General features: G+C 41.1%; 1 protein-coding gene across 6 annotated transcripts in view; it reads left to right on the forward strand.

Moving 5' to 3' along the window:
• CEP128 (centrosomal protein 128) overlaps positions 1–12,620 on the forward strand; it is a 199,907-nt gene that overhangs the window by 69,584 nt on the left and 117,703 nt on the right. For all 6 annotated transcript variants that reach the window (XM_079988650.1, XM_079988651.1, XM_079988652.1 and 3 more), the window contains 3 exons: positions 3,691–3,867; positions 5,872–5,931; positions 8,598–8,790. In XM_079988650.1, the coding sequence (XP_079844776.1) occupies positions 3,691–3,867; positions 5,872–5,931; positions 8,598–8,790 (430 nt within the window). The remainder of the gene's footprint in view (positions 1–3,690; positions 3,868–5,871; positions 5,932–8,597; positions 8,791–12,620) is intronic.

Raw genomic sequence — 12,620 nt, forward strand, 5'->3', positions numbered from 1 at the left:
AGTATGGAAAACATGGACTGACTAGGCCTTCATTCTAATCCAGCAGGGCTCTTCTTATGCTACAATGATAAGTAATCACTTATTGTCTACTATCACTGAAGTTTTGGCTTTTACTGGGACTTCTATTGGATCACAGAAAACGTCGTAGGTTCTTTGGTGCTATTATTCTTTCTGCTGAAAAATCAAGTTAAAGTAGACTTTGTGTGTGTGTGAGCACACAAAGGCCAGATGTGTTTCAACATGAAGTATTCATTAGTGGCCAAAAATATGACCAGATAATATCTTAGGCTTCAGAAGGAAAAGAATTCTAGAATTGGGAGAAACCTCATCCGTAGACAGGATGTTTGATTTCTTTCAACTTCTCTTTCTAGTTTATATTGTTACCATAAATATTATTTCAAGAACATCAAAAAGCCTTAGTAGGGTATACAGCTGTTGTTGTTGTTGTTGTTTCTTTTACCTTAACTCTATCTTTCAGCAGCTTATATTCTATTAAGGAGATGCTTTAATGTTAAGTTTTGTGCTATTCCCCTTCCCCCAGTAACATAGATAGGGACGCATACATGATTCTTCTTCCCCTACCCCACCTTGTGTGATACCAGCTGCTGGGCAGGCCTGTTGTTGGGGTCAAAGCACTTTCAAAGTTGGCAACATGCCCTGGTTGGTGGTGGTATAGACAAACCTTCCTTTCATTTAAATAGCTGAAGATATATGTGGAATCATCTTTTCCCAGACAGTGTGAGCTCCTCTGGTCTATAGTCAAATGGCTTCCCTGATCTAGAGTGCCTAATACAATTCCTTCAATGCAGCTGTTTGTAGACTGTCTTGTTGTAACTGCCAATTACTTCCCTGCTTTCAAAACTGAAGCATTATTGGTGGTGATAGTGCTCTGTTTCTTTATAATGTATGGCCAGAATTGAGGCTTTTTTTATTTAATTACCTCGAGTGTGCATTTCACTGTAGACTTTACACAGAAGCAGACCTACAGCACAGAACTTCAGTGCTAGGATATTGTCACTGAATTAAGAACCGAATGGACTTTACCTCCTGACCATCCATTGGACTTTAATTTCTCTTGATACGTTCTGTTTGCATGATGTGTTGGTCTATGGAATTACACTTCATGAGAATTGTATGTTGAATTGTGTTTGAAATAGAAATTACATAGTCAAAAACAGCCTGTTATGTTGTGTGTGTTGTTACCAGGGTATTGCCACCTGCACAGGAAACTGTCTTTCCATATTTTAGCCTCACACCATTTACAGTTTTCCTGCTGTAAACTAAAAGTGTCTGGGACGTAAAATATCCCAAGAAATCACTTGATTCCTGTACTTGCTTCCCCACCCCTCACAGCCAACATAACCTGTTATCCCCCCCCCCCCGAAAAAAAGTGATCAGGAAAGCAGGATGAAATAATCATACAAAGTTTTCTTTTTGAAATAAAGGGGGGGGGGGGGAGTGCTCAGGCAACAAAATATCCCAAGAACTCTATTAATGTTTGCCATGGGGTGCTTTGTTGTTGTCCCAGCTAGTGGAAAATACTGGAGTAAAAATGGACCATGATGTTTTTCACATGAAAGAGTGATCCAAGGAAACAGACTTAAGTGCTCATCTTCAGTCACCACACACATGGCTTTGTTTTGGGACACTTACTAACCCGAGATAAGTAGCAATTTGACTTGGGATAGGAAAATGTGTAACCGAAGTGTTGTCCAACTTGGTTTGTTTAGATTCATTATTACTGGGGACTTGGGGTGGGGGTGGACCTGCTCTGCAGCAGGCCAGTCTTCTTGGTTCACTGACAGATCCTTTTGCCCTTTTCTACAGCCAAAAAAGGTTCCCGGGGTGGATTAGAAATCACTACCGCCTCTGCTCTCAGCCTACAATCTAAAAAGGCAATGTAAAAGAGAAACCCATTTAGGAGGGAGTCAGAAATAAGCAAACTCTGGTACAAATTCTTAGTTACAAGTTCTTCTAATGACCAACTAAGGTGGAAAAATTCAAAGAGAGGAGGATCCTTGCTGTGCCAGTGGGTGGCCCCGAATGCCTTGTTTTCTTTTTCTTTGTTTCTCCTTCATTGTTGACCTTGGCTATTAATTGTTTGTGCAAAATGCTTCTTTTTTTCAAGGTTCCCTATCACTGTCCCTGATCATATATTCCTGGTTCTGCGGATATGGCCGCAGGGTGGTGTTGTCCGTGTTCTTAGCTGAGGCTTATATGTTGCTGATAATGTGCTGTGACTGACTGCTAAAATTACTTGGAATTGTGTCGTCCTGTGTAACTTTTGAGGGCAGAGCTTTGAGCCAATAATTTGGTCCCCCCCCCCACTTTTGTAGGCAAAATTTATTATGCAGGTGCAGAAAATGGCACTGAAGACAGACCAAAGGATAGGATTCTGAATGAGCTCCACTCCTTCCCCCATCATGTCCCAAATGGCCCTGATTATTCCCCCTTGCACTGGTGCTGCCCCTGCAGTTCTATATTTCAGGGATAGGGTTGCTTTGTTAATATTTTGCTGACGCTTTAAACTAAGCCGTCGTGTGGTTCGGGCAGTTGTCATCTCAGATGAAAGATGTCAATTGAGAGCAAAGCTCAGCAATGAAGTGTAAAATTAAATCATTTTGCTTTTGGATAAATCTTCAGATGTTAGGCAGGATTTGCTCTCTAGGTTCTGCTTATTTGCTAGATGGAAGAATTTACAAAGAAGACCAACAACTGCGACTCTCCTTGCCAACTCTGAAAGAAATAAAGGCAAACCAAGCTGCTACAATAAAGGCTCCCATCCTGTTCTCCCTGCGTGCTACTGCTTCTGACTGAGGCTGCCTAAGTGATGCTGGCTCTTTTCCAACTCATTTATTTCCCGATGTTGTGTTTTCCACTTTGGCTCAACTTTCCTTAGCACTCAAATGCCAGCTTAACTCTGATCCACTAACATAATAAATACTGTACAGTGGTTGAAGTGGAAAGGTCCTGACCTCCTGGAGGAATACACCCCTCTGCCTTTGTTGTGTATGTATGTTGGTGAGTGTGGGGTCTTTAATTAACTAGGCCGGTGTTTGCCGGTAGCATACTTGGCCTAAAATTATAGGGTTCTAGGAATCTGTTTGGCTGTAGTTGCCCACAAATAATGGATTAAGGCCTTTAGCAGAGAACATGTTGATGGCAGTGAAACCCTTGTTTTCATGTTTTCATCCATTTTCAGTGACCCAGATGTTGTTGTTGTTGTTATTATTATTATTATTACGTGTCTCTGACTTGCGGTCAGGAAAGCTGCAGAAGGAGTTTGGATGGTTGAACTGTTCTTTTGGCATGCAGTTTTAAATGAAATCAATCTGACAGCTCCTTGGGGTTTGACTGTAGTGTGGACAGAGCAACTCTGCTGAACGTTTGACTTTGACTTGCTAATTTGGCAACTTACAAATTATTCTCTCCTGCACTTTTCTCTCTCACCCCTTCTTGGTCAAGTTTTTCACTACCAAATGCAATTCTAGCAAAAGGACACATCCCATCAATTGTAGGCTATTTTGGGTGCAGCATGTTCAGTTACACCTTATGACAAGTGCACAGCACTGATTTCCCTCCCCAGAAGCATAGATGTGCTTGTGCGTTATGGTTTCTCACTGTTTTGGAAGTTCAGATATTATCTGACAGAAGAACTTTTAGTTCATATGATGTTATTTTTTGCTTTAGAATAAAAGGACATTGGGAGAAGATGATCACTTAAGAAGGATAGAAGAAGACAGATTACATCTTCATGATCAACTGAGAAGCCTGCAAAATGAACAGGAATCCATCCTCTCTATGATAGGAAGTGAAATTGATGCAGCTTGTGAAGTCCTTGCAAGGGATTCAGTGGAGAAATTCACAGTAACTATGAGTTTTCAGTTGGCCTTAGATTTTAATCTTGTTAATTACATGGACATAACATTTTATTCATGGCTGCTTGTTAAACTTACTCTTGATGTATGTAGGTGTTTTATGAAACAGAAGATTAGGAGTTGCACTTGATAATCTTCTGCCTTAAAAAAAATATGCAATTGCTATTTTAGAAATATGTCCCAATAATTCATTTGTATCTAACTTGTTGGCTGATACCATCTGCTTTATTCAGCCTAGCTCATGCAAACTCTAGAGGAGGTAGTAAAATTTAAGACTGCAGGTCAAGGATTGCATGGTTGAATTACATATAAAGCTGGTACATCAAAGAAAAGCTTAGGCTGACAAGAATTCTTCCTGACATCTAATTTTCTGTATACAGGAAGCTTAATGTGTAGTTGAGCATTTGCTCATGTGATCTTCCCATCTATACTATAAACCAGTACAGCCCTGGAACAGTTTTACTATCTTATCTGCTGTGTGTGTAAGCCGTGCCATTAAGAGAAGTGCACGTTTTAGGTTAGTAGTGGGTCCCTGTAACAAATGGCAGCCTCTTGCTCCGGACCAGTGTTGCATAACCTCTCTGACAGACTGTGGCTGTTATTCTTGCTATTGTTTCTCCAAGGTCCCAGGGCATTTTACAGCAATTCAGAACACAAAATGTTTCAAAAGAATAGGGTGGGACCAAATGCACATAGAAAAACATAGTTTGCTGCTCTTACCTTAGTCACCGCACTGTTTTCCTTTCTAAATTATATTTGTATATTGAAACAGGGTCCAATAGCCCTAGCCCATTCGTGCTGTGTGATTTCCTTTTTGTGTCAAGCAGTTTGTGCTCTTAAGAAAGATGATGCCTACCAGCGCTAGACACACTGCTTTAGTGGATCATGAAGTGGATGCTAGTCATACTTCAGACTAGACCCATTTAAATTAATTCATGTGAAAAATAGGTTCAATAATTTCAGTGGGCTACTTTGAGTGGAACTTAAAGGTAAAGGGTAAAGGGACTCCTGACCCTTAGGTCCAGTCGTGACCGACTCTGGGGTTGTGGCACTCATCTCGCTTTATTGGCCGAGGGAGCTGGCGTACAGCTTCGGGGTCATGTGTCCAGCATGACTAAGCCGCTTCTGGCAAACCAGAGCAGCGCACGGAAACGCCGTTTACCTTCCCGCCGGAGCGGTACCTATTTATCTACTTGAACTTTGACGTGCTTTCGAACTGCTAGGTTGGCAGGAGCAGGGACCAAGCAACGGGAACTCATCCCGTTGCAGGGATTTGAACCGCCGACCTTCTGATTGGCAAGTCCTAGGCTCTGTGATTTAACCCACAGCGCCACCTGCGTTTGAGTGGAACTTACTTGAGTGCAAATCATCAAATTTTATATTTAATGACTATTAAAAAACCAAAATAAGCATGCACACAAACCAAAGGTATACGTTTATTTTATTCTTATTACACATGCACTGGGTACAATCCCTCCCTGTCTGAAGCATGTCAGGGAAACCTCATAAAAACCTATTTATAGCAGCATGTGATTAACTTTTTCTTAACCCTTTCAGAGGTAGTTTAAAAGCTGCCCTTTCTATTTTATTTTTTTACATAATTTGAAATATTATTCATCAGGGGAACAAAAGTGACAAATCTAATCAACAATAACAAGATGGTATCACCACCATCACAATGACAATAACAAATTGCTACAAAGACATGCACAGACAAGCAATAAAAATAATTATATTGTTACAAGCGGTTAAATCGAGGTTTCTGTTGTTACAGTTTTTGTGTAAAATAAATAAATAATCTCTCTCTCTCTCCCCTGCCCTTCCTCAGGTTGCAAAAAAAGTCTCTCTTTCTGGGAGATGTCCTACTATACCCAACAATTAGGCATGCTACAGAAATAACTTAAAATTGGTATTTTAATTGGCATTTTTACCTAGCCTTGTGTATTAATGTACCAGTGTTTGTTCATTTTGTTCATTTTCAAATATGATTTAGGCAATATCACTTACACCTGGGGTACAGAATGACCCTCATCGATGGCTGGCAGAAACAAAGGTAAATACTGTTTTTAACAATTAGCCTGTGATTTAGCTACATTTCCTAATCCCTAATGTGTTTAGGGTGCATTGCACAGAATGCATCTTTCTTACATGTACGTTGTATTGGCTTTAAAGACCAAACCAATGACTGGTAGCTTCTGCTATTGCTTTTCCCTTTGATAACTTTGTAAGCAACTTTTATCATGTATCTTTTAATCGTCTTAAATTTCGCACGAGCTGAAAGACCTTTTTTGCTGCTTCATGAGACAAGACCTATCCCTGTAGTATATTAGGGTCACAGTGAGGGGAGAAAAGCTGACCGTCTGACTTGGGCGAAATTGCATTTGTTTGCTAGCAAGATTGCCTGAAGTTATTGATGGGCTAGTTTGTAATGCACATGGGCCAGGAGTGAATATTGCCATAAATACTGGAGATAAGAGTTTGAATTGGAGGACAATGGCTGTAGAGGAAACCGAGTCACTATTCAGATTGTTGATGCTGAAACCCTAGGCGCAAGCATCAAGAAGACCTTTCAGAGGACATGTAGTAATTGATTCATAAATCTGCCTTTTGAATTCTTTTTAGTTATTAGTAGGTGAGTCTTGAAATGAAGGGGCCTTTGGAAATACCGTTTGCACCCCAAAACCAAACAGCCTTAATAATTGGTTTGCAAGAAATATGGCTTTACTCACTTGCTCTTTCATCGCCTGAGTTCCTTGCATTTACAGATGAACACTCTAAAGAGCTCAAAGGCATTGGCTGCTGTGGTGTGAGCCCCACACGCACAGTAAAGCTTCTGAGGCCCCCTTTACTGAAGCAGCTCGCTGTAGCCTCTTAGAAACTGCTCCTAAATCTCAAGGAAACTGGGGTGCTTCCTCCCATTAAGCATGAGGAGCTGCATCTGGTTGGGAATGGGGGTTGAGCAAAACCAGTGAATTTGAGGAAGCACTTCCATATTCTTCAAAGTGTTCTTTAGATCCTGGACTTTGATATGCTCACGGCATTTTAATATCGGGAGTACGTAAATGACAAATGGAAGATGAATGAAATGGCATGGCAAACAAGTGCTAGCCCTTACTGAGGTATTTACTCTCATATACAGACTGAAGAAATTAAGGATTTGGGGTAATTTTCATGGAATTATGATCTGTACCATCTGTATTTGTGCCATTAGTGATCTACTTGCATAAATATCCACCCAGGAAACATTTATCAGTACAGTGGTACCTCACGTTACATACGCTTCAGGTTACAGACTCCGCTAACCCAGAAATAGTGCTTCAGGTTAAGAACTTTGCTTCAGGATGAGAACAGAAATCGTGCTCCGGCGGCATGGCGGCAGCGGGAGGCCCCATTAGCTAAAGTGGTGCTTCAGGTTAAGAACAGTTTCAGGTTAAGAACGGACCTCTGGAACGAATTAAGTACTTAACCCGAGGTACCACTGTATATTGTTAATTCTTTATGCTCAGTATAGCATAGCGGTCCTTGTTCACATGCCACAATAAGCCACAGTTTGTTTTAAACCATTGCTTAATTGTTTAAACAGAAATATAAATTAGAATTATTGTGCAGAGTTTTTTTAGTTTTAAAAAACCTGTGCATTAGTGGAGAAATGGGACAAAAGGACTTATGAATGAATATATATGAAACTTGGGTGCAACATAAATAGAATCAAATAGCATATTTTCTTCTAAACGTATTTTATCATGAAATACACATTTTGAGCTGATAACTGAATAATAAAAATCAGAGAAGTTCAAAGACTAACTACATTCCAGTCCACATATGTCTGGAAGGTGCAGATCATGTTAGTTTGTACAGTGGTACCTCGGGTTAAGAACTTAATTTGTTCTGGAGGTCCGTTCTTAACCTGAAACTGTTCTTAACCTGAGGTACCACTTTAGCTAATGGGGCCTACCGCTGCTGCCGTGCAATTTCTGTTCTCATCCTGAAGCAAATTTCTTAACCCGAGGTACTATTTCTGGGTTAGCAGAGTCTGTAACCTGAAGCATCTGTAACCTGAAGCGTCTGCAACCCGAAGTACCACTGTACTGGAATTTTCAGTAATTGGTTTGGTCAGAGCTGAATATAGTGGTCACCTTTTGATGCAGAAGTGCCAAGAGCATCGCCAAATGCAGGATGTATCCATTTACAGCATACTTCTACATACAGGAAAGAATCAAGAAAGCTGAATCTGTGTACAGATTCATCTTGATGGATTATAGAATCTGTCAGCTTTCAGCCATTTTATTACTTTTTGAAATCTGTCCTTAGCCTCAGGACTTGACAGGAAATAAAATTTGGATAAAGCCTGTATTGGGGTTTGTAAACTGCCCTGGCAAGCCTGCAGAAGGGCTGTGAATCCCACCCGGCCAATGAATACATCTCACTTGAGAAGACATGAACCAAAACTGATGAAAATTTTAACGAAGCGTGAGGGGAGGGGTGAGAGAAAAATGATGGGGTGGGAATCAGAATTGTAAAGTTGGAAGGGACCAGTTGCAACAGAGGAATCACAACTAAAGAACCCCTGATGGGGCTGGCAGGACTTTAAACTGGAAAAGCTTCTTTTAGCCTATTGTATTTTGAGTTTGGCAAAGCTTTGCTGTAGAAGTGCAGTTGAGGAAGACTGCAGTAAAGGCCCTTTCTTGTTAAGTATTATGCAAATACATTTTCTTCTAGACAAAACTTCAGTGGTTGTGTGGAGAAGTGAAGGAGAGAGAGACCAAGGAAAAGAAACTTCGGCGTCAGCTGCTGCAGAACCGAGAGCAGTTGAAACATTTGACCTTGAGCAAAGAGTCTGAGCACCAAAACCTCCTAGGCCAATTAGAAAAGCGGGAGCAGCTCCTGGATGAAGTTTACCAAGAGAGGAAAGGTGAGCTTGACAGGCCGTATTCATTAAAAACAAAATCCTTCTTAATTTCCCAGGTCAGTTCAACCCTGATTTATCTAACAGGCAGTAAACATTCCAGATTCCAGTTCTGCAGTCCAGAGATACAAGTTATCAGGAACATGAAGCTGAAAATGGCAGCCCCATGTCAACTTCCTCCCTAACCATGACATATAGCACAATTTCTTTCATGTTCTGATGCCCATTACTCTGCACATTTCCTCCAAACACACATGCATGCAAACAAACACACACTTTGACAGCATCAGCCAATGATGTGGAGCAAGGGTGGGGAAATCAACAATGCAGTGATGTTAGAGCACAAGATTTTGTTGAACTGCATGTTATGGATAGGAAGGGCTGAACTGGGTTCATGGTAATATTTATTTATTTCCTCATACTTATATCCTCCCCTTCCTCCCAGTGGCGGCACAGAGCAGCTGCTCATATAGCACAACAACAATTAAAAAAACTTACAAAACTTTAACAACAAACAAAAGGTAGCAGTGTCAGTAAGAAGGTTAGTTGAACAAAAGGTTTTTTAGTTTGTTCCTAAATGAGGCCAACCAAATATTCATTAGGGAGGGGACCACCCTCCTAGCAGAAGCCTGGGTCAACAAACAGGGCATTCCTAGCAGGTCTTAATAGGGAGCTCCTGGAGACGGAGTTCTGCCTAGTACTTTGGTCCTAAGTTGTTTGGGGCTCAGAAATTCACAGACCACCACTGCAGAGATTTGAAGATTAGGGTAATTTGATCTTCCCTCACTACCCATTTTTTTTAAAAAATGGCATTCCGTACCAGCTGCTGTTTCCAGCTCATTTTCAAGGGCGGGCCCATGTAGAGTGCATTGCAGTAATCTATGTTGGAGGCTGTTAGTTCATGGGTAACTGAAGCCAAGCTGTCCTGGTCCAGGAATAGCTGATGGATGAGCTGGAGCTGGCCATTGCTGTACTTCAACACTGAAGACATCTGAGTCTTCAGCGATAATTTAGGATCAAGAGTCACCCCCAAGTTGTGAACCTGGGTTTTATGGGAGGCACTACACAATCAAGAACATGGTGTCAATTCCCAGATGTGGGAACTGCAGATCCACAGAACCTCTGCCTTGCTGGGATTCATTTTAAGATTTTTGGGCCTCTTTCTGCCCCAAACTGACACTAGATGCTCGTCCAGCACTTCAGCAGTCACTTGAAGTTGGGTGGTTCTGCTGTTGGAGAGCATTCTGGTTGATAATGCAATTTTTTCATTTTTGCTTTGTGATCTCTTAGCAAGTTGCAATTACTGCTTTGCAAAGAGCTGTGTCTCAGAATATTAAAATACCTGGGCAACATGGGGTTTTATAAAATAGACAAGAAGTGAAATAGCTACTTTTCCAGTTGCAATGTTGGAGGCATACTGTGACCTGGATTGAGGCAGATATTAGATGAGAGTAGAGGATGGCATTTTCAGAAGTTTGTTCCTTTTGAGTTCAGAACTTTCTTATCACTTTTCCTTACTTTAAGAAGTTCTTCTCCCACTTGAATGACACACAAAGAGTTGTTTATCTCATTTAACCCAAAGGATATGTAGAAAACACACACATATATATGTAAATATGGTAAATGTCAGGAGATGGCTTGAAATCTCTTTATGATTCCTAATGATGTCTAATGATGAAATTTATCTGTGAATGATATCCGTTCTCCAAAGCAAGTTAATTCCCCCCGTCCCCCCTCCAGAAAGCAAGCTTCGTGCTAATTAAAATGAGTTGTGATCAGCTATATATAGGGTGAAGAAGGGAGCCCCAGAATTTATTTTTCAGCTACTGTTTTGCTTTTGGGGAAACGGGCATTTAGTACAGTCAGTTCTTAGAACTGAAACAAAGCTAGGGATATTGTTATCTAAATGCCCGATTACCCAGCACAATCTAATAACACCACCATTTTGCCTTGTTTTTCTGCACGCTTTTAAAATATAGATATGGCTTCTCATATTCTCAATGTTGCACTTTCTGAATTTGCATACACATTCAACAGAAATGTCCCCATGGGATCTTGTTACTTTTCTCATTGCTAACTCTTTTGTAGTTCTGCTTATTCCACCACTTTCCCTTTTATCTTCCATAACCGTATGTTTCACAAGCATACTGCTTTTCCCTGGTTTTGAAGAAGAGTGAAGTCGGGTTCTTGAACAGATTGTGCATTTTTGATGTGTCTGAAGGGTGCTTCACTCTATTGCATCTTGTCAGATGTACACCAAAGAGGTTTTAAGTGAAGACACATCTTCCTTACATTCACTCATTGCATCCGCAGGTGAATAAGCAAATGTGCACATACACTTGGTAAATGGCCAAACTAGATGTTATGGTAAATGTGTAGCAGCTGCCCCAGACACCATGCATCTAGTATCTCCCATTCCTGGAAAGGTTTCATATTTAGGGGGGGGGGGGGCGGGGCGGATGAGACAAACTAGAGCTGATAAGAAAACACAGGTTTGGTCACAAACCAGGACTGTCAGGATTTTCTCCCATACTAGAGCAGTAAACTTGAGTTTGCTACCGTATGTACATTCAATGGGGATCTTTAGGACCATATACACTGTGACAGTAAACATGCAGTTGCTTCAGAAACTGGCTACTGAATCTTACTTTCTCCCTCCCCTTGCCTAAAGACTAGAATAATTTATATTGTGGTAGGTGTGACATCAATATACAGGTGTTCCCCCACTTATGCACGATTATTAGTGTATTTTTGGTTTCTATGGAAGCCGCCCAGAGTGTCTGGGGAAACCCAGCCAGATGGGCGGGGTACAAATAAATTATTATTATTATTATTATTGTTGTTGTTGTTGTTGTTGTTGTTATCAACTCATGTCTGACCGTGTACATCCCTGGCTCTTTAGAGCTTGTCGACTTCCTTCCCCCTCGCCTCATGGCTTTCAAAACTAACCTTTATATAATTGCATTTTGTACGTTTTCCAGTTCTAATTACACACATTACAAAGTAACTCAGGATTTAAATAAAAATAGAAAGGTAGAGAATTTCTCATTACAAATCTTCAGACAACCCTGCTATTGATGTTAATTGCTTACAGTAATCTTTCAGATATCGTATAAATTTACTCCAGTCTTTTTGGAGTTCTTGATCTTGCTGGTTTCAGATTTTTCCTGTCAGCTTCGCCAGTTCTGCAAAGTCCATCATCTTCATCTGCTACTCTTCTTTCGTTGGTACTTCTTGTTGTTTCCATTTTGGGGCTAAGATGATTTTTCCCACAGCTGTTGCATACATAAACAGTCTTTTATCTTCCAGAGGTTCAGTGGGGCTTGTTTAGGCTGCTCAGCCTCCCCACCTAACAACTGATGTGTGGGGTGGTTCAGCCGCCACTTTTCCACATGCCCTCCATCCTCCTGCCAGCCCCAAAGCTTCAATCCTAGTTGCAGATATCTTTGTATACAGTCCTTTTGGTATGCATTTAAGAGGGAGCAGTGGAAATAGCGTTAAGAGGGTGCTCCACACTTTACGTGATTTCACTTTCGCACGTGGGGCCCCGGAACTTAACCCCCACGTAACTGGGAGGATGCCTGTATTCATGTTTTCCCACTCCTACCACTTCCATTAAGTGTCAGTGATGTGGAGCAAATTCTGACTAGGGAATCTATCAGGCCTGGAGAACCTATAAGCCTCCTGCTGCTATTGGATTCCAGCTTCCATCATCCTTAACCATTGACTACACTGGCTGGGGCTGATGGGAGTTCAAGTCCAACAACATTTGGAGGGCCAAATGTTCCCCACCTCTAATTTAAGGAATTCATGTATCGCCTTCCATCAAAACAACA

Source organism: Podarcis cretensis (genome assembly GCF_951804945.1).
Source record: "Podarcis cretensis genome assembly, chromosome: 1".
Lineage (NCBI taxonomy): Eukaryota > Metazoa > Chordata > Lepidosauria > Squamata > Lacertidae > Podarcis > Podarcis cretensis.